Below are 23,024 nucleotides of genomic sequence, written 5' to 3'. Positions count from 1 at the left end.
AAGGGATAATGCGTGACTTTGAAATCTTCTTATAACCCTCTCCTGAACAGTGTTTCTCCACCACTTTACAATATTTCTGACTTCTTTGGAAATCCCCTTCATCTTCATGTTTGCCTTGTTGGTTGACCAAGTGAGTTGCACCTTAAAACTCCTTAGATAAGTAGGGGAGCTTAATTTTTTAAAAATAAACCACTGACTACATACAGTGGAAACATATTACACTAGTTTTGTAATAATTTTCTAATAAACAAATAATTTGCTCCTGAAGTGATTTAGGGGTTAATTAGGCAAAGGGGTTTAATACTTATGCAACTGATATTATCATCTGATTTTCTCTGTTCATCTCACTTATTCACATTTTATCTTCATTTTTAGCTTTATCACTTTGGAGTAGTTTGTGAAGATTATACATTAAGATATTACCATAGAGCAGATAGGAATGTATAAAGTGGCATGGTTTGTGTACGAGTAGTTAGCCATCTCAATGTAAGTAGGGATAGGTTAGCTTAAGAATTGTCTTGTGTGCATGTGCACCATAGAGGGGGAGGTGCATGGTAATAAGTAGTTAGGGATTATAGTTAACGAAATTGTGTGTAAAACCATCCTTCTCGTCCCTCTTCATCGCCTGCTCATCCCCGTTGCTGCCATTGCTGAGTCCCTCGGTTTTGTCCCCTTCCGGCCAGTGACTGAGTCTGGTGTGTGGCATCATAGTTTTTATTGTCATTGTCCATAATTATTTATTTTCAATTAAGTGTCCTCATTTCTTCCTCACCACTACCCGCCGTCGTCTTCTTGCGATTACATAATCTGTGGTTCTTTTTATTGTTTGGGTTACAGGAAATAAACCTGTTGATTTTACAAGAACGAAGTTTCTCGTGTCTCTCCTCACGACCCACGCATGCATTGCCCGCCATTAATTTGGAATGTCTCCTCAGGAGTCCTTCCACTCTCTCTTCCCCACCTCTCAATATTTCATCAGCGAAGCGACAAGTTGTATTTCCTAGTATTTAATATTCCTTCTCCATAATAATTTTCAGGAGCATTATTACCTCTGCCACCAAAGGTGAAGGAGGTTATGTTTTCACCCCTTTCTGTCTGTTTGTTTGTCTGTTTGTTTGTTTGTTTGTTTGTGTACAGAATATCTCAAAAAGTTGTGGACGGATCCGGGTGAAATTTTGTGGACAGCTTGGTGTGTGACAAAGAAGGATTGATTCGATTTTGGTGAAGATCCAGATCCAGATCTGGATCTGATAATTTTTTAATTGATTCTTCATCATTGAGAGAGGGCGAAACCGATATATAGCATGATATCTCAAAAAGTTGTGGATGGATTCAGATGAAACTTTCTGGGCAGGTTGGGCATGTGACAAGGAAGAATAGATTTGATTTTGTTGAAGATCCGAATCCGGATCTGGAGACGAGAATTATTTAATTTCTAAGTAATTCTTCCCCATTGAAAGATAGAGCCAAAAACGATATAGTACTGTACAGCATGATATTTCAAAAATGTATTGGGCCAGATATGTTCTCGTGGATCAGGCATTATGTGGCGGAGGTATGCACTCTACCAAGTGCCCTTCTTGTTTGACTTTGTATCTATTTATTTGAAATACAAGTTTCAAAAACATAACTGTTGATGTAGTAACTGTAATGCTACTCAGAAGTCACAGACACCAACTGACAAAGATCCATTCAAGTGGTTGCTGACCTGTACGTTCGTTCATGACCCTGGATTGCAGTCGTTAGAGAATGTGCTGGGTTCGGCACTACAGACAACGTACATACACCAAAGGGAAGGAAACCCCAAAGGTGTGTGTATCATCCCTCACACACAGTCACCCCAACATCATCTATTTTCTCCTATAATCTGTGGAATCAAGTCTCAACATGGATCAATTGTCAATCAAAAGAGGTGGTGTTGACATTGTACAGTAATTTAGTGAGGGCCACAACCAGAATATTGTGTGCAGTTTTGGTCACCACGACTCAGGAAGGACATAGCTGCACAGAGAGGGTTCAGCACAGGGCTACTAAATTGATTCTCGGCCGAGCTAGACTCAGCTATGAGTACCGGCTGAAGGTGATGGGAATTTATACACGAGAGAGGAGGTGGTTATGAGGAGATATGATGGATATGTTTAAGATAATGAAAGGTAGAGACAAAATAGGCGCAGATGAATAATTCAGCAGAGTAGGACCAGGGCCATAGCCTGAGAGTAAAGAAGAGGAGAGTAAAGCTGCTGTCACACCTTGACGATTTAGCCAGCATATGCCGACTTATGAAAAATTTGTCTAAAATGCTGGCACACGTCGAATACGTCATGGGTAAGTTTGTATACGTTAAGAGCACGCCGAAAAACACTGCCATACGTCGTAGTACGCTGGCTTTCATCGTTGTACTTTGTGGTTGTCCTCAAATTTTAGCATGCTTGAAGTTTTACGACTTATGACTCGCACATTCCGCTACGCTGGCCATAAGTTGTAGGCACGTTATGCGATCATTGACACGCGTCGACACACGTTACTTATAAGTTACTCATAAGTCAAAACACGTCGAGGTAATGATTAGCGTACCCGAAACTTATTTATAACCTATGAGAAATATGTTGTAGGCACGTTACACGATCGTTGCACACACGTTGAGGCACGTTATGCGATCGTTGACACATGTTGAGGCACGCTACTTGTAAGTTACTCATAAGTCGAAACACGTCGAGGTAATGTTTAGCGTACCCAAAACTAATTTCTAACCTGTGAGTAACGTGCTTTGAACCTATGTGTAACGTACCTCCAACGCATATTGACTTATGTAGATGTATTTGATTGACGTCTTCCAGATTACCAGAGAACTTACTGAACGTGTTTCTAATTTACAGCTACCGTATAATGGCGTATTGGCAGCGTTTAAAAAAAAACAAAAAAAAACACAATAACTTCCGATATTTCGTCATGTGCCGTTACGTCACGTCTGATTGCCTCTTCAGTTTGCTCATGTCTTATTCTTAGTTCCTCCTCTGTGAATATTTTCTGTTGGAGGATATTGTCACGTCGACGTCGAAACGTAAAAGGAAATGTCTGAATAGATTTTAAAATTCGTGATAGACTAAAAAAAAACAAACAAAAAAAAAACGACGACGTCGACGACGACGACGACGACGACGACGACGACGACTTCAGATATTTCGTCACGTGCCTTCACGGAGCCAAGGAGAAAAAAGAAAATGTGCCTTGACAGAGAAAATAAGTTTCGGGTGTGCTAAACATTACCTCGACGTGTTTTGACTTATGAGTAACTTACAAGGAACTTGTGTTGACGTGTGTCAACGATCGCATAACGTGCCTCGACGTGTGTGCAACGATCGTGTAACGTGCCTACAACATATTTCTCATAGGTTATAAATAAGTTTCGGGTACGCTAATCATTACCTCGACGTGTTTTGACTTATGAGTAACTTACAAGGAACTTGTGTCGACGTGTGTCAATGATAACATAACGTGCCTCGACGTGTGTGCAATGATCGTGTAACGTGCCTACAACATGTTTCTCATAGATTATAAATAAGTTTCGGGTACGCTAATCATTACCTCGACGTGTTTTGACTTATGAGTAACTTACAAGGAACTTGTGTTGACATGTGTCAACGATCGCATATCGTGCCTACAACCTATTACCAGCGTATGCGGAACGTGTGAGCCATTCGGCAAGTACCTCGTAAAATTTTCAGCATGCTTGAAATTTCATGACGTACGAGACGTACCACGAAATATGACAGCATACTTCATCGTTTTTCAGCGTGCTCTTAACGTATACACAACTTACCCATACCGTATTCGACGTGTGCCAGTGTTTTAGACACATTTTTCATAGGTCGGCATACGCTGGCTAAATCGTCAAGGTGTGACTGTGATGTTGACACTTCCAATTTTCAGGCGGTTATGATTTAAATCGGCGTGCGGCAGGTTTTTAACAGGCTACGCCACGTGATCGTCCGCAATACGTGCAGCACGCTATGCCTAAGTTAAACTATCGTTGGGCATAGGTTGTTAACGCTGACAACAGGCTAAGCATTCGTTGGTATAAGTTATCTATAAGACAACGAAACGTTCTGTGCCCGTTACTAATATGTTATGCATACGACCAACTCGTTATGAATACGACCAAAACTTAAAAAACATCAAAATTTCAGCGTACGCCAACGTTTTACATACATTTTTAGACATTGCCATTGCTGGCTAAATCGTCAAGGTGTGACAGCACCTTTACAATGGTAGTACGGCAAGGGACTTTTACTCAGAGAGTCGTTAATGCATGGAATGGGCTCCCTGGAAAAGTATGGCAGCAGAAACAGTAGATAAGTTTAAAATGGAACTAGATAGGTACTTGGAAGTTCTGGAGAAAGAGGAGTCGGGATTTTGGCACGACCTTTGGGTAGTTTGAGCATTGATGGGTGATTGTGTGCAAGTGTACGGAGTGCTGTTATTGGTGGGGTCTTGTTAAGGGGTGTTGTGTGGTTGATGTGTGTGTTTTTTACCCAAGACCATCTACACCAATGCCCACTCCCCTGGAAAGAAAAAAAAAAAACACAAAAATAAGAGCAAAAACCACAAAAACACTTAATTAAAAAAAAAAAAACATTTTACATTTTTCTTGTTTTGATCTGTTTTTGATAAATTGGTGTGGTGTTGATGAGGTGCAGGCATGATGCGCCGAACGGCCTCCACCTGCATCTAATTTCCTTGTGTGTCGGCATCTCCTGTAATAAGGCCTAACACAAGGCCTGTTGCTTTTGAAATTTAGAAAATCAGTCGCCTCCCTTTCTACTGCATTTGCTCCAGTCTAGCTACTTCTGCTCTTAACTCTCAACCACCACCCATCCCCAACAACCCTAGGATGCAGATGGTTCTTTGTATCACCACTTTCTTTTCAAACTCCCAAAATTCAGGTTTACTGCACAAATGAGCTCTTTTGTTATTCATTTCCACAGGATGTTGAACTGCTTTGCTGACGCTGTTCAATCTCACTCTTACCTCTATGTTTTCAAGCAGGCAGCACACTACCACCTCATGTTGTCTCCCATTACTTTCTATATATTTTATACACACAATAATCTCACCTGTCCGAACCCAACCTTCTTCCTGCAAGTCAAATACATCGGATGAATATCGGTACCCTCTTCCTGCATCTTACCTCACCATTGTCTGTCTGTCTCTCTCTGTCTCTCTCTGTCTCTCTCTGTCTCTCTCTGTCTCTCTCTGTCTCTCTCTGTCTCTCTCTGTCTCTCTCTGTCTCTCCCTGTCTCTCTCTCTCTCTTTGTTCATTCACCTGATTTATTGCCTACAACTATCTTCCAACTGCTCGTTTGTTGCCTATCTTGTATGAAAAGTTGAAAACATGCTAATGAGGAATAAAATTACAGCAAGAATTATTATTATACAATGAAATAGAATGTTTTCGAAAAATTGTAAGTGAGAAAAAAATTTACCGAAATCTTTCTTGCCCAGCTGTATCCCATAATTGCAGTTTGACCCTTTTTCCAGGCTCGAGCTCCAAAAGCCGAGAGAAAAAGTCAACTCCGACAGTTGGGTCTGACACCTGTTAACAAAGGAACTTGAAATTCAGCAACAAAAGAAATACATCTCGACAAATCTAAAATCAATCAGCATGGGAAATAATGTGAAAAATAGGAGATTTAAAATGTCAAGTCAAAGAGTGTAGTTAAACAAGGTAAAACAACATTTACAGGAGATTGTGTTAGGGGCAATATATTTATTTTGTGTCCATGATGAGGAAAGGAAAGGTGGTTTAGATAAGTGTGCACATGGTGCATATAGTGGTCAGGGCATTTTCCAAGGATTACCAATCCTGACCCATGATCTTAATTAACCTACCCTATTAACCCTTCCGAATCCAACCATTGAACTTGCTCGTTCTAGTGATATCTCTTCTCTCTTCTCTCTTCTCTCTTCTCTCTCTCTCCTGTTTGTTCATTCCCATGCTGATTGTGCTATTCTACTACAATTGTTGTCCTACTCACCCACTGCCAGTTCAACATTGGTGTTCAGCCACACTCTTGGAGGGAGGGGGGGGATGCTGTGTACATTCAGATGGCACACCTCTCAAGAAGCAAATCATTCATTCTCGTTCTGTGACCTATCATTGCTCGACAAGAGCAGCCAAAGGATATCTACAGTGACGACGGCACCAACTTCTAAGGAACCACCCGAGGGATGAAACTCAGCTTGATTGGGGTGAAAACAAGCAGCTCAGATTTTCAAACATTGTGATTTCTTGCTTCCTTTTGTAGGCTGGCACGACCACGACAAACCGCTCGCTTCTCTTCTGGATGTTGTCGAGACCGATGCTCAGAATATTCTTAGCACAACTAACTAAAAAGGCTGACGTGCAGTGTTTGCTTTATCTTTATCATCTTTATCTTGCTTTATTTGTGTTTGCTCATTTGGTCTTGCCCTCCACCCATCCTCGAATCAAGGCGATCGTCATCGAGTTCACACACACACTTTACGAGTTACCCCTCATTGCTAACCCAAGAAGTTTCAGGCTTTGCGCTCACACCACACTATTTTGTTAAATTATTTTTTGAACTTCTCAGCTGTGGAATCATCTCACATTGTCAATCCAATGCTACTCTTCTTTCCAGAATGACAAGATAGTAGTGCTCTGATCTCCAAAAAGTGTTTGTTAACCTCCGCCATCGAAGATCGAGGTTACTGTTTTTACCCGTTTCTGTTTGTTTGTTTGTGAACAGTATTACGGAAAAACTCAACGGATTTCGATGAAACTTAGTGGGGGGGGGGGGGTTAGGTATGGTCCAAGGATCATGCCATTAGATATTGGACTTGGTCCCCCCCCCCGAAAAAAATTGTTCAAGAAATTTTTTTTTTTTTTTGCATTTCTACGTGTTTTAAGTGATTTCCAACCCCCCCCCAAAAAAATTGTTACCCCCCCTCCCAAAAAAAAATTGTTACAGAAATTTTTTTCTGCATTTCTACATGTTTTAAGTGATTTCCAACCCCCCCCAAAAATTTAGAGGAAAATTTTTTTTTTGCATTTCTACATGTTTTAAGTGATTTCCAACCCCCCCCCAAAAAAATTGTTAGAGAAAATTTTTTTTTTTAAAACTATTTTTTCAACAAAATTTCTATTTCTTTTTTTTTTGCATTTCTACATATTTTAAGTGATTTCCAACCCCCCCCCCCCCAAAAAAAAAATGGAGAAAAGAACTATAACTCTGTCAGCACTGTTGACATCATATTTAATGAATAAGATATAAGGTTCACTTGAGTGACCCAGCAGTATCGGCGGCGGAGGTTTTGCACTCTGCCGAGTACTCCCCCTCTAGTTTTTACTGCAATTGCATTGAAGGTGGTGGCTGCTGAAAATTTTTACACATCCATAAAGAGTGCTGAAACCACACTTGATTTTTAAGTTGAATGGAATATGATAAAATCATCTAAAGCATCATGACATAAGTATTTTAAAATGTACCGAAATGTGATGAAGTACAATGAGGTTGTTATTGTATAGTTTATTGACTCAGCAATACAAATAATGGAAACACACCTGCACAAACCTTCCCTCTGTGAAGCGACGAAGCAATGAAGATTTCCCCACAGTGGAGTCTCCAACCAGGATTATTCGAAACTGGTATAACCAGATTGCTTCCATATCTGTAATAATAGAATTCTGTTACCAAAAAGCCAATAAAACAGAATATCACATGAAGCCAGCATTGCTTGTTTAAAGTTTCCTTCATTTTAAATTCACCAAAAATTGCTCATTCTGTACAAAATGGAAGTGGTGAAGGGATATACCTTTCTGTTTAAGATTCCTTACCGGAATATGCAACCTATCGCTGGCACTATGGCCAAATTCCTCCCCGAACGACTGCTGGGAAGGCAATGGAAAACCACCCAGTGTAACCCTTGTTGAGAAACTGCTTCAACAGCACCGACGCTCTGTGAAGGGTATGCTACATATATATATATATATATATATATATATATATATATATATATATATATATATATATATATATATATATATTTACGGTCACGGGATTCTAATCGCACTGACGAACCACCGGGTGGGTAGGGGAAGAGAGGTCGACGTGCCTGCCCATAACTTACGTGCCAGTCAGTGCATTAAAAACGACGCGCCATTCCAAATCTACCCTCCCAGATTTGGCTAAACAATGCTGAAGGGCAGTTTGGTTTTAACTAATCATGCCTTATCACGCCGATTCCCAATTTCCTACATATGGGTTTACATGTCGAATTAACTGACACATTACAGAACCCCCATTCCCACAGTGACTAGAAAACAGGTTATCATTAACAAGGCAAGGGAAGGGAGAGAGAAAGTGAGAAACACGATAAATAATTCACCCCCGCACACTTCGTAAGTGATTGGCTTACTTATCTAATCTTAAAGGCCTCACTCAGGTGACAGGACAGATAGAGGGAGAAGACAGGGCACAGAATAACCTGGGGGGGGGGGGCAAGTAGGCCATGCTTGCGCCTGATTTTGACGCCAAGATGTGCGGCCTTGAGCGGCTTTGTCCATCCCGCGATCTCCCGGCTTTGTCAATGCAGTGCACCACTGTGTATCGCGTACAGCTGGTAACCATGCCAAGAAAGTTGCAAGACCAGAGCGCCATGGCAACTGAAGCTGGACGCAGAGAGCAGGAGGTCCCATGGAAAGTAGGTCCAGGCAAAGACAGGTCCACGAATCAGACAACTTCAAAAAGACATGGTTATGAGCAAGGGAAGACTCTGCAGGAGATGGCCACCAGAAGATGGCCACCACCTGTAAGCTTCTGCCCATTACGTCTTTTATTAACTCCCAACAGGACGGGGCCGTGGGATGCCCATGACATGCCTATCGGCCACTTGCCAGGGGGGAAACGCCCCCAAAATATCAGAGTCTCTCACCCATTGAAGGTTCTTGAAGCATATCCTACTCATGGGGGTCATGTGGAAACTGCTTATTTGTGTTATTCAATGAAAAATACATAATGACACATTACAATGGGGAAAAGCCACTTGAAACACAAAAGTGGGGAAATGGGAAATGTGAAATAAACATTTCGGACGGAAGACAAAAGGATTTTTAGAACAAATTCGACCCTGCCCGTTGTTCACTTATTGCATATGCTTATGCTGAACATGTTCTATGAAAATAACTAGTATAATTTCCTCCACCATTACCACTTAAGCCATTTCTGTAACAATATCATGCAATCCACACATCACCATGTCCCACCCAGACAGAGTGCCCCAGAAACACAAAAACAAGAACGAACACACACATTCATTCACCCCCATACAAACAGGATACATAATTACCAGATCACTAGTAAATAAAAAGAGCAGAGGAGACCATCGATGTCATTGGCATTTTGTTGCTTAAGGTTCGGTACAACAACAACTCCCCTCATTTGACCTCTCACACTGGCACGTGACCGGAAATGAATTGTCGCCTTGGGAATAAAAGTCGACACTTGCTAAGGATTGGGGTCTATTGGCAAGGGGGAAGCCTGCTGGGATGCGGGAGAAACATCACATGAGATCGGATCTGCTCTTGCTTGTTTGTTAATAGATTATCAGGGAAGATCTAGTTACTTTTTTGGTGGGATGCACCTTTTTTCCTTAAAAAAGACAAGTAAGAATGACATAAAATGTCAAAACCCCAGATGTTTCAGTAATTTTGCCATATGGAGTGAAAGGGCTAGCCTATATTTATGCATAACTAAAATGGCCAGCAGTCTACCAGTTGGCCATCTTTGATCAGATCACTACTGTAAATAAATTTAGGTGCAAGTGTATGCCATTGTGTATTGTGTTTGTACCAAGTTTGAACAAAATCGGACCACGCACGTCGGAGAAATAGTTGGGGACACGTTTAAGTAACAAAACACCCAGCAGTCGGCCATCTTTGACCTGATCGCAAAAAAAATGACGTGCATATGTAAGCCATCATTCTTTATCTGTGGGCCAAGTGTTAACAACATTGTTAAATGATTGTCCGAGAAATGGTTGAGAACATGTTCAACATTGGGTTTTTTTACAATTAAAATGGCCGCCAGTCGGCCATCTTGGAATTGATCTCGAAAAAAAATGACGTGTATGTGTAAGCCACCATTCGTTACCTGTGTGCCAAATTTGAACAACATCGCTGAATGCATGTCTGAGAAATGGTTGAGGACGTGTTCGACACAGAGTTGTTTTTTTTACAACTAAAATGGCTGCCAGTTGGCTATCTTGGATGTGATCTCGAAAAAAAAAAAAACGTGCTTTTGTAAGTCATCATTATTTATCTGTGTGTCAAGCTTGAACAACATCGGTCAATACATGTCAGAGATATGGTTGCAGACGCACGGACATGAAAATCAAGACCAAATTAATTAACCCCGATTTCGGACAAGGTCAATGGGGCCGAAAAAATCATATATATATATATATATATATATATATATATATATATATATATATATATATATATATATATATATATATATATATATATATATATATGTATACATCGAAAAAAAAACTTTATTAAAGCCTGACGTTTTGAGCACAAGCTAGTTCTCTTCTTCAGAGGCATTAAGAGAGGGGTGGTGGTGGCGCCACGTTAAGTTCTGTTGGGGACGGTACTGTGTCGTGGATTGGCCCAAGTCCTCGCCAATCACAGGGCTCCCTGTATTCAAATTATTCTGCCGGTTTTGTTGGCATTGTTGTTGATTGTGTAGTACTTTGTATGTGGGATGTAAGTCGATGTGTCGGTTGATGGAGTTTTTCACAGGAATATCAGGCCTCGATAATATTGTGGTTCACCCTTCATGAACCTGTTAGGCCATGAGCCAAACCAGGTAATTTTTGGCCAACAGTACCATCCCAGAGGAATAATGCTCATCATAATTTTTGGCAGCAAGCCTGGTGTTGGCTTAGTGGTTAGGGTGGCGGCTTGGGATCCCAGTGTCCTGAGTTCAAGCCCTGTTGGCTGCTGAATTAACACCAGGGGGTTGACTCAGCCTGTCATCCTTCCGAGGTCGGCGAAATGAGTGCCAGTGTACTGGTCCCGGTGTATGCCCCGGTTAGAATAGGTGTACCATATCCCTGTGTGTTGTAAGAGGCGACCAGGGTTGGCGTCAGGAAGGGCATCCGGCCATAAAACATTGCCTCACAAAAAGCCAAATCCCTGCACAGCAGGGAAAAATGGCTGTAAAAACGGTCATATATATATATATATATATATATATATATATATATATATATATATATATATATATATATATATATATATATATATATAATTTTTGGCAGCGTATACATCTCCACAGTCAGTAACTATGTGAAAGCATTGCATTAGTGGTAGCCTTTTGTGTGTTATTCGCTGTTTAGTAACCCCATTCCAAAATAAACTTTTCTGAATCTGGCGTAAGACAGAAGACATTCTATTTAAAACCAATGGTTCTCTCTTATTATAGCATATATCTTCTTGAAAATTGTTAGGCACGTAGCTCATGTTATTTGCTTTTCAAAACAGTTGTTCAAACTAGCCTAGCATTTAGTGTTTGCAATTACAGGCACTGATAGTCCAGTGCTGATACATTGTAGAACATATGATTTTGTTTTCATACAAAGTGGTACGGAAGTTTTTTGCCCATACCCTAATTAATGGATACCATGGTTAAATACGTGAATTTGAAGAAAATTGAATCATAAACTAAAATAACCAAATATATTTTAAGTTAGATGTTTTACTCCAAAGAGTAAAAGGTGATGAAGTGACTTTTGTAGATGTCACCACTACAGTTTTGTCTGTGGCACTGAGGGAAGGAGATGAGGGAAATTAGGTATTTTTTCATTTGGTGGGTGGGGTAACATTGACTGCTATACTGATCTTAATGTACAACATACAAAAAATAAATTTAGATTTTTGGATTTCTTAATAAATTTGCTAAACACCCATGTAATTATATTGTTCCAGAACTTTTACTTACTTTCCACAGTGAATGATAGACAAATACTTTTCTAAAGGTGGTATGATTTATCACACAGGAAATAGACACTGATATACAAGTGTCACCAATGACACACCTTTCAACCTCGGCATGTTTAGCACTTTTTGTTGAGAAGCAAATGATTCCAGCAAACGGTGAGACAAAAATAAATGTTAATGTTTGACTGATAAAAAAAATGTTGTTAAGTTGAAGTAGGATGTTTTACCTTGTACTGGCCATTTTGAACAAAAGCTTATTAAAGGGTAGGCATATAAACAGGGTGATAACACACAAAAAGCTATCACCGATGCAATGCTATCACATATTGTCCAACTCTAGGGTTGTATACCTTGCCAAAAATAAATCACGATGATAATTATTCCCCCCACATGGTACCAACCAATGCGACTGACTCGTGGACTATGTGCCAAGGATGGTGGTTTGATTCCATGAGAATGTGGTGCGTGTGTGTGTGTGTGTGTGTGTGTGTGTGTGTGTGTGTGTGTGTGTGTGTCACGACAAAGGACAACCGGTCTTGTCACCTCACAGCCCGTTGGTGTTTGGTTAGCCGTGTGATTAAGCGTTTGGATGTTTGGCCAACATACTTGACTTCACAATCTTCACATGGTACAGTATGTTAGAGAATATACAGTACATGACGTTCTTTCTGTTAAATTTGTTCACGTGGTCCTTAAGTTTGACAGCTGTGCTCATGAGGATGATTGTGGTTTGTGGGTGTGTTAATGTGATACTGATGTGGTATGCGGATTGTTGTGTCAGAAGCATGTTGTATGTATGGAAATGCCACTATGTGTTGATGTGGTTGGATTGTTGCTGCTGTGGTTGGGTTTCCGGCAACAAGAAAGCACAAGGCGCACAGATCTATATGTTGTTCTTTCGGCTGCTCCCGTTAGGGGTCACCACAGCGGATCATCCGTTATGATCCGCATACTGATTTGGCACAGGTTTTACGCCGGATGCCCTTCCTGACACAACCCTGGTCGCCTCTTATGACACAGGGATAAGGATTGGGTTTCGCCATGATTCCGGGCTGCCCTACACCATCTCATAGGATGGCCCAGTGCAGAGATCCCGTCCTCAAGCGATCCTCCAACCCAAGCCTCCGAGTAGCTGGATTACAGACGCACGCCACTACGCCCGGTATATATATATATATATATATATATATATATATATATATACATATATATATATATATATACATATATATATATATATACATATATACATATATACATATATATATATATCCATCCACTGGGACCATACTCTGTGCAGAGCGTTGGTGCTGCCGAAGCAGTCTCCTTGGCTATTGGGTGCAATCCTGGACGGGTCGCCACTCCGACACAGGATACCAGCATGCTGGCACTCATTTTGCCGACCTCGGAAGGATGACAGGCAGAGTCAACCCCACCTGGTATTAATTCAACAGCCGAGTGGGATTTGAACTCAGGATACTCGGATCCTAAGCCCACCACCCTAACCATTAAGCCAACACCAGGCATATATATATATATATACATATATACATATATACATATATATATATATATATATATATATATATATATATATATATATATATATATATATATACACGTACACACGTAATGCCTGGTGTTGGTGCAGTGGTGAGGGCAGCGGCTTGGGATCCAAAAGGTCCTGAGTTCAAGCCCCGTTGGGCCACTGAATTAATACACCAGGGGGTTGACTCAGCCTGTCATCCTTCCGAGGTCGGCGAAATGAGTACCAGTATACTGGGCCGGTGTATACCCCGGTTAAAATAGGTGTACCATATCCCTGTGTCGTAAGAGGCGACCAGGGTTGCGTCAGGAAGGGCATCCGGCGTAAAACATGTGCCAAATCACTATGCGGATCATACGGATGATCCGCTGTGGCGACCGCCAACGGGCGCAGCCAAAAGAAGAAGATACACGTACACACGTACACACACGCACATGTATTCTCCACTAGACATTCAGTCAGTTTGCCCATTCGAGGAGGGTCTTTCCAGTTCAGCAAGGGGCTTCAAAATCAAATTGCCACCATTTGGTTCGCTCCGGATGTGTAGCCTATTTTGTAAGGCTAATGCTTTCTTACACTCTCATGGCTTTATCTCAACTCTAATTCGATACCTGATTTCACTTTTCATCGTCGCTAATATGGTTTAAGACAGTTGCAAAAAACGGGGAAAAAATTGGACGAAAAGTTTCCGTTTTTAGGCAAAAATGTATTTGAAGTGAAACGAAGGCCTGCAATATAAATTCCATTCAAACTCCCTCATGGCTTTATCTTAAATTTAATTTGATATCTGATTTCATTTTTGTAGTCACCACGACGGTTTAAGACTCAGTTGCAGCAAAAAGTGAGAAAATCGGACAAATATTGACATTTTCAAAGAAAAATTCATTCTAATAGCCATTTTGAATGTACGTATCTGGTCAGACGTGATGTGGGGAGGGAGAGGGAGTAATGAGAGGAGAGAGGAGAGAGATGGAGGGAATAATGAGGAGGAGGGAAGGGGGAGGAGAGGAGGGAGGAGGTGGAGAGGAGGGTGGAGGTGGAGAGGAGGGAGGGAGAGGAGGGAGGGAGAGTAGAAGAGGAAGCGTACGTGGTTTCCTGCTTGGGAAAACTGAAGTTCTGGATCGATAAACAACCAAAGAGATCAATGATTAGCAACCTTCAGATATGCAGTGCAAAGGGGGTCCTTGAAAAGAAGAAAGAAATAAGGTACATTCGAGACCTTTAGTACCAAAGCACACTTTTCTCCAATATGGTCAATTGCTCCTCAAGGACTGTGCTACACTCCCAGCTTATAAGAAGATTAATGGAAAGTTGATAGAGCTAATAATTAATCCAAGTCAAAAGGACAACATGCAAATAAAGTGTGACCAAACAATGGAAGAAGAAAATAGAGATAAAAATCAGTCGTGACATAAACAAAGGAAATGAGCAATTGTGTATCCTCCATGTATGAGTAATATGAAAATGAGAGATCTGGGACAACCCCAATGTAAGATTGGAGTCAAAGGGGAAAGGGAAACATTTTGACTATTTTTTTTTTTTACACCTCAATTTCTCCCTTGTATTACTTAATTTTTGTTATATAAAAGGGCAATACAGTAAACCCTCAAATATCGTGCGTTTTGACTAATGTCGGGCAAACTATTGTGTTCCGATTGCTTATCTCGGGATTTCATTTTGAGCAATATTGGTTTTTGAGCTGAGATGAGTCATCATTTGTGTCCCGTGCGTGAATGATATGTCACATTATGAGTGTTGTGTTGTTTCTTGTGCACTGTTTTTAATGAGCCCAAACATAAAGCAATGGACAAAGTTAGTTGTGCCAAAAGGCAGAGAAAGGTTATGACGTTGGGCCAAACTAATGAGTTGCTTAATTGGTTGTCTCGAGATGAAAGTGAGGCATCTGTGGGCCGGCATTATGGGGTCAATGATTGTGGATAGAACCTTCCCCATTGTTCCCTTCCTCATTCCAAAACCTTCATTTTTGTAACAAACCTCATTCCCAAATCTTCATTTTCCAATTCTGTTTTCAAACTTCATTCCCAAACCCTTATTTTCTGACACCCGGACTCGAACCTCCGTTCTCAAACACCCATTCTCAAGCACTTATTTTCTGACATCAGAAATTGAACCCCTGTTCTAAAACACCCATTCTCAAACCCTTATTTTCTGACACGTGGACTCGAACCCCCATTCTCAAGCACTTATTTTCCGACACCTGGACACGAACCCCCGTTGTTAAAACCACGTCATCTCACCAGGATTATGACAAAATCGTCGCCACTTTAGCGTTGTAATGGTTGTAGTTCTTTGCCATTCCAGCATCCAGTCAAATCAGATTAAAAGGAGGCACTTCCTGAAATGCGGTAACCAAATCAAAAGCTCCAGTTCAACCACAGTTTATTTGTATTTAAATGTCTGATTGTTTTATATTTATTTATACGGATGTACAATTGAATATAACTGTCATAAATCAAAAAGGCTTCGGTACTACACTGTTGTGGGCAAAAATATTGGCACCCTCGCACTTTTTTTCAAATAACTCACAATTTTCTCTAAAAAAATAAGTTGAAATTGACAGTATTTTGTCTCCACTGTTCTTTATTTCACTGTTAATATTACAGAAACTTTGTTTGTGATTCAGAATTTAATATATCCTTTTAAATGAGAAAATATAAAGAAATGCCATTGCCAAATTTATTGACACCCTTGACTTGATATGTGGTGTCACAACCTTTGGACAAAATACCTGCAGTCAAGCACTTCCTATAACCATGAATGAGCTTCTTTCACCTCTCCACTGGCAGTTTGTCCCAATCTTATTGTGCAAACTGCTCCAGTTCTCCCAGATTTGAAGGGTACCTTCTCCCAACTGCTGTTTTCAGATCTCCCCACAGGTGTTCAATGGGATTTCGATCTGGACTCATTGCTGGCCACTTCACAACAGTCGATTGTTTTGTGTTGAACCATTCCTGGGTGCTTTTTGAAGTGTGTTTGGGGTCATTGTCCTGCTGCAGGACCCATGACCTTCGACAGAGACCCAGCTTTCTGACACTGGGTTAAACATCGTGCTCCACAATGCCTTGATAATCTCCTGATTTCATGATGCCATGCACACATTCAAGGCACCCAGTGCCAGAGGCAGCACACCAACCCCAAAACATCACTGTACCTCCTCCATGTTTGACTGTAGGGAATGTGTTCTTTTCTTTGAAGGCTTCATTTTGTTTTCTGTAAACATGGAGATGATGTGCTTTAACAAAAACCTCTAATTTGGTCTCATCTGTGCCCACGACATTCTCCCAGAAGGATTTTGGCTTGTTCAGATGCTTTTTGGCAAACTCTAGTCAGGCGTTCAAATGTATCTCTCTTAGCAGAGGGGGTCCTCCTGGGTCTCCTACCATAGAACCCCCTTTCATGGAGTTGGTAACGGATGGTGCGAGTTGAAACTGTTGTACTTTGTGTCTGAAGGTCAGCTTGAATCTGTTTGGTAGTTGATCAAGATACTTCCTCCACCATTTGAACAATCCTTTGCTGCAATCTTCGATCAAGTTTTCTCTTGCGGCCACATCTCGGGAGGTTGGCTACAGTGCCATGGGCCTTAAACTTCCTGATAACATTTGGTACGGTGGACACAGGAACATCAAGGTCTCTGGAGATGGACTTGTAGTCTTGAGATTGTCCATGCTAGGCTACAATCTTGTGTCTGACCTCCTCAGACAATTCTCTGGTTATCTTTCTTTTCTCCATGCTCATTGCGGTACACACAGTGACACAAAACAGCAGAATGACTCCTTTTCTCTATTCAAACTGGTTGAATGAGTGGTTTTTATTTTGCAGGCACCTGTAACTCACCACAGGTGAGTTCAATTTCAAAGTAAAGGAGAATCACCTGCTTGAAATCAAATTATTTCTAACAACTTCTCAAAGGTGCCAATAATATTGTCCGGGCCATTTTAGGATTTCTGTTTGGAATAAGATAAGATTTAGCATTTTTTTCAGATTTTTTGTTTTGTTCCACTGCAAACCAAAGCAATAACTGCAAACCAGTTTTGTTCCACATTTGTGGATACTGACGGGCCTCGGTAACCATCCGCTCGGGTTACACATGGTTCGAGCATGGTAACAGCTCGTTCCGCTCAAGGCCTGCCGAGGGTGTGAATTCCCCGGTAGCTTGCCGCGTGGGTACTTAGGTATATTGAAGTTGGCAATTAACCCTACTCCTGGCGATTCATGGTCCTGTAAGGGACCCGTGCCTTCGGACTTATCCGAGGGTCACGACCTAAATTCCGGTGTGTTCGGTGGAGCCGACTCTACTGCTCCCCCTAGCGGTCGTGCTCACCACCGATACCTGGCCCCACAACAATATATCATACCCCAAGATTTTTCTCAGAAAAACTAAACACCCTTTTTTATAAAATCTAATTCCAATTGGAACATTTAATTGGGTATGTCCTGGTATTGTAGCTCACATTTCCGTATTTTTTGAATACAGAGCAGTTTTATTTAATCACTAACAAATACCACTCATCACTTTGCTGATGGGAATACTAAGAGGGTGGGAAAAGAGGAGGGAGAGGGAGAGAGGAGGGAGGGGGAGAGAGAAGGGAGGGGGGAGAGGAGGGAGGGGAGAGAGGAGGGAGGGGAGAGAGGAGGGAGGGGAGAGAGGAGGGAGGGGAGAGAGGAGAGAGGGGGAGCAAGGAGGGTGGATGATCGAGGAGGAGTTGGGAAGCGGAGAAGGTGGAAAAGTGAGGAGGGGTGGAGGAAGGGTAGGCAATTAGAATTGACAGGAAGGGAAGGCCGATGTGTGGTGGGGCATTAATTACGATTCATATTGTCTCATAAAAAATGCTTCTGTACAGAATAACAGTGAATATGGAAACAAAATAATGTCTGAAATCCATTTTATACCGGTCATACTATAAATACTGCCCAGAGACAAACACCACCTTGGCACGTCCGGGGCCAAGCTGTCTGGAGACAAACACTGCTTGGACACATCCGGAGATGAACTCCCATCCAGACTCGTCCAGAAACGAACCCCCGTCCGGACATGTCTGGAGACGAACCCCCGTCTGGACATGTCCGGAGACAAACACCACCTGGACACATTCAGAGACACACTCCCATCCAGATATAAATACCACCTGGACACGTTCGGAGACAAACACCGCCCGGACGCATCTGGAGCCAGGCTTTCTGGAGACAAACACTGCTTGGACATGTCCAGAAACAAACTCCCATCCATACATATCCAGAGACAAACTCCCGTTCAGATACATCCGGAGACAATCTTCCATCTGGACACATTGGGCGACAAACTCCCGTCCGGACGCGTACGGAGTCAAACTCCCATCCGGACATGAATACCACACGGACACGTTTGGAGACAAACACTGCCCAGATGTGTCTGGAGCCAAGCTGTCTTGAGAAAAGTACCACCCGGACACGTCCAGAGACAAACAATGCTCGGGCGCATCCAAAGACAAACACCGCCTAGACGCATATGGAGACAAACATCGCGCAGACACGTCCAGAGACAAACACCACCTGGACACGTCCTGAGACAAACACCACCTGGACACGTCCTGAGACAAACACCACCTGGACACGTCCTGAGACAAACACCACCTGGACACGTCCTGAGACAAACACCACCTGGACACGTCCTGAGACAAACACCACCTGGACACGTCCTGAGACAAACACCACCTGGACACGTCCTGAGACAAACACCACCTGGACACGTCCTGAGACAAACACCACCTGGACACGTCCTGAGACAAACACCACCTGGACACGTTCAGAGACAAACACCACCTGGACACGTTCAGAGACAGACACACACACACACACACACACACACACACACACACACACACACACACACACACACACACACACACACACACACACACACACACACACACACACACACACACACACACACTTTACCGATATCGGGAGTTTTTCGGGAATCGGCAGGTTGGAGTCAGTGTGATTACCGACTACAGTACGTACCGTATACAACCCAAAATCCCTGAGTAGCTTTTAACCGAAAAACAATGTTGCATTTATACAGACGTTTTGGAGGTATATTCACAAACATTGTGTGATGGGTGGAAAAAAACATTTGGCTCGGTAATTTAGAAAACACATTAATATGGCAAACAGCTCAGAAATAGGGTGTTATTTCACAACTTGCTCAAAATGACGGCACATGAACAACTCACTCAGAATGATGGAGCAAGAACAACTCAATCAGAATGATGGAGCACGAACCACTCGCTCAGAACGACGGAGCACGGAACACTCGCTCAGAATGACGGAGCATGAACCACTCACTCAGAATGACGGAGCACAAACCACTCGCTCAGAATGACGGAGCACGGACCACTCACTTAGGATGATGGAGCACAAACCACTCATTCAGGGTGACGGAGCACAAACCACTCACTCAGGGTGACGGAGCATGAACCACTCGCTCTGAATGACGTGGTGTGGAAAAAGCGTCCGCAGAGAGTGAACGGTTCATTCAGAATGACGTAGCGTGGTTCCGCTATCAACTGTAGGGTGCTCGGAAAGTGGCTGAAGTACTCAATTTAAATGGCAAACATGCAAATTAAATGGTTGATAAGGAACAGCTGGCCAGGCTATGGCTTCATGCCATATAGGATCCCTTTAACTTTAAAGCTGGTCTTCACTGCGTCTGCTAAGCCTGGTGTTGACTTAGCGGTTAGGATGGTGGCTTGGGATCCTAGGGTCCTGAGTTTGAGTCCCGTTGGCCACTGAATTAACACCAGGGGGTTGACTCAGCCTGTCATTCTTCTGAGGTTAGCAAAATGAGCACCAGTGTACTGGTAGTAGGGGCACTGCATCAGCGGCATAGCTGCGCCCCTAACCAATGATGCAACCAGCAGCCAAAAAGGCAGCACACAATGGGAACCACGCCTGCAGCAATAAAATAAATTAAATGAATTTGCTCAAATAATGACTTTATCCACAAAAGAGTTGCTGTTTAACATAGAACAATCCTGGAGACATCACAAAGTTTAATCGCCCATGAAATAAACATTGCAGATAATCCATCACGTTGCCTGCTCGTCTGTGCATGCGTCACGTGATCCATCAGTTCATGGTCTGCGCAAACGTGATAACTTTATTTTAAAACGTCCGTTTTTCACCAGATTTGCTTTGATACCTTGTAGAGCACTTCACAAAACCTCTGAAAATATAGACACAGATCTGGCAGACGCTATGGATAGGCAGTTCCTCTGGGGGACAGAGTGCATGGTCTTGCAGTGAATGTGTGAAGTCATATTGCTTAATGAAGCTGGTTTATTTTGGCACGTTCCTAAATTTTTTGTTCATTCAATATAATTCTCCAAACGGTAGAAAACGATAAGTTTACTACTTTAGAAATTTCACATATTGTTTTGAAAATACTCCACCGGTCAAAAGTTTTAGAACACCCCCATTTTTTAGTTTTTACTGAAATTTAAGCAGTTCAAGTCCAGTGAATAACCTGAAATGGTACAAAACTAAGCGGTAAACAGCTAGAGGTTAAAAAAAAGTTTAGGTTACCAAAAATTGAAAAATAATGTAAATTTCAGAGTTGGTAAAAAAGGCCCTTTACAGGGAACAAGTAATGGGTTAGCAATTGCAGCTGTTCTGCAGCAACATAAGTAAATTGTCTTGAAAGTTGATGAAAACAATTCCTACAGGTGTCCCAACTTTTGTTGATTCGTTACAAACCCTTTGTATGTATAAAAGCAGTGTTGGAACAGACTGTGTTGCTCCACCCTCTGAAGCATTACTTGGACAATATTGCTATCATAATAGCGACAAAAAGACAATCCGGGCGTAGTGGCATGCGCCTGTAATCCGGCTACTCGGAGGCTTGGGTTGGAGGATCGCTTGAGGATGGGAGCTCTGCGCTGGGCCGTGCTATGAGAGGGTGCAGGGCAGCCTTGAATCATGGCGAAACCCAATCCTTATCCCTGTGTTGCAAGAGGCGACCAGGGTTGCGTCAGGAAGGGCATCCGGCGTAAAACTTATGCCAAATCAGTATGCGGATCATAACGGATGATCCGCTGTGGCGACCCCTAACGGGAACAGCCGAAATAATAATAAGAAGAATGGCGAGAAAAAGACAATTAACAAAAGAAGACAGACAGCCCATTATAACCCTTAAAAGTGTAGGTCTTTCCTTAAGAGAGATTGCAAAGAATCCAAGGTTTCAGTGAGTAAAGTTTCCTACACCATCAAGCTGTTAGTTTGTGAGAGTCAACAGCTTGCGTGATAGGCAGCTCACAGGACAGCAGCTTCAAGCACAGCTCAACACTGGTCGAAGTAAGGAAGTCTTAGTTTCAACTCTGAAGAGAAGACTTCGAGCTGCAGGTTTGACAGGTCGAGTGGCAGGAAGAAAGTCATTGCTAAGATAACAAAATAAGAAAAAGAGGCTTGCCTGGGCCATGAAGCACCGCCAGTGGACTACTGAAAACTGGAAGAAGGTCGTATGGACCGATGAATCATAATTTGAAATCTTCGGTTCATCACGCAGGGTTTTTCTATGCCATCGAGTATGCAAAAGGATGGTTCTTCAGTGTGTGACACCAACTTTCAAACATGGAGGAGGAAGTGTGATGATCTGGGGCTCTTTTGCTGGATCCAAAGTTGGCGACTTACACAGAGTGACTGGCGCCCTGAACCAAAAGGGCTGCCACAGCATTTTGCAGCACCATGCAATACCCTCTGGTCTACGTCTAGTTTGTCAGGGGTTCATCCTACAGCAAGATAATGACCCAAAACATACCTCCAGGCTTTGTCAGAACTACCTTAGAAGAAACGAACAAGACGGTTGGCTTCAAATCATGGAATGGCCAGTACAGTCTCCAGACTTAAACCCCATCGAGCTTGTTTGGGATGAACTGGACAGAAGGGTGAAAGCAAAGCAAACTACAAATGCAACACATTTGTGGGAACTTCTGCAACAGTGTTGGGAAGAACTTTCCGAACAATATATTGATTTCCATTGAAGAAAGAATGCCACGAGTATGTTCGGCTGTTACATCTGCAAAAGGTGGCTGCTTTGATGAGTCAAAAATTGAGATTAAATTTTGTTCAACAAAAGGATTCCATGATTTCTTTTTTATCTGCAATTGTTTATTTGTTATCTACTTTAATTTCAGAGTACATTGAAACATTAAACTGCTTAAATTTCAGTAAAAATTTGAAAAATGGGGGTGCTCTCTTACTTTTGACCGGTAGAGTATGGAGAATGAGGGGCCATCACCTTGCTTGCTTAATGTAAGTAGGTACATAGCCTTAGTTATAAGACTCGTTATTTATTTGAATTATAAGATTTCACTTCAGATTTCGACACTGATTTAGTCCAGATGTTATCTGATCCTTAAAGACGAAATAACATTTTGATAATATACTGTTACGGAT

At 42.0% G+C, this 23,024-nt stretch overlaps 1 protein-coding gene and 1 pseudogene across 3 annotated transcripts in view; both read right to left on the bottom strand.

Moving 5' to 3' along the window:
* Positions 1-23,024, bottom strand: part of LOC147028980 (ras-related protein Rab-39B-like) — an 88,611-nt gene that overhangs the window by 22,340 nt on the left and 43,247 nt on the right. For all 3 annotated transcript variants that reach the window (XM_085879876.1, XM_085879878.1, XM_085879877.1), the window contains 2 exons: positions 7,583-7,689; positions 5,484-5,593 (listed from right to left, as the gene is read on the bottom strand). In XM_085879876.1, the coding sequence (XP_085736002.1) occupies positions 5,484-5,593; positions 7,583-7,689 (217 nt within the window). The remainder of the gene's footprint in view (positions 1-5,483; positions 5,594-7,582; positions 7,690-23,024) is intronic.
* Positions 13,049-13,189, bottom strand: LOC147028981 (signal recognition particle RNA; annotated as a pseudogene).

This window comes from Eptatretus burgeri, chromosome 4 (assembly GCF_056783735.1).
Source record: "Eptatretus burgeri isolate ZD-2024b chromosome 4, Ebu_testis_v1, whole genome shotgun sequence".
Lineage (NCBI taxonomy): Eukaryota > Metazoa > Chordata > Myxini > Myxiniformes > Myxinidae > Eptatretus > Eptatretus burgeri.
Note: the sequence above shows the minus strand (reverse complement) of the source record. Positions and strands in the feature narration are given on the sequence as shown.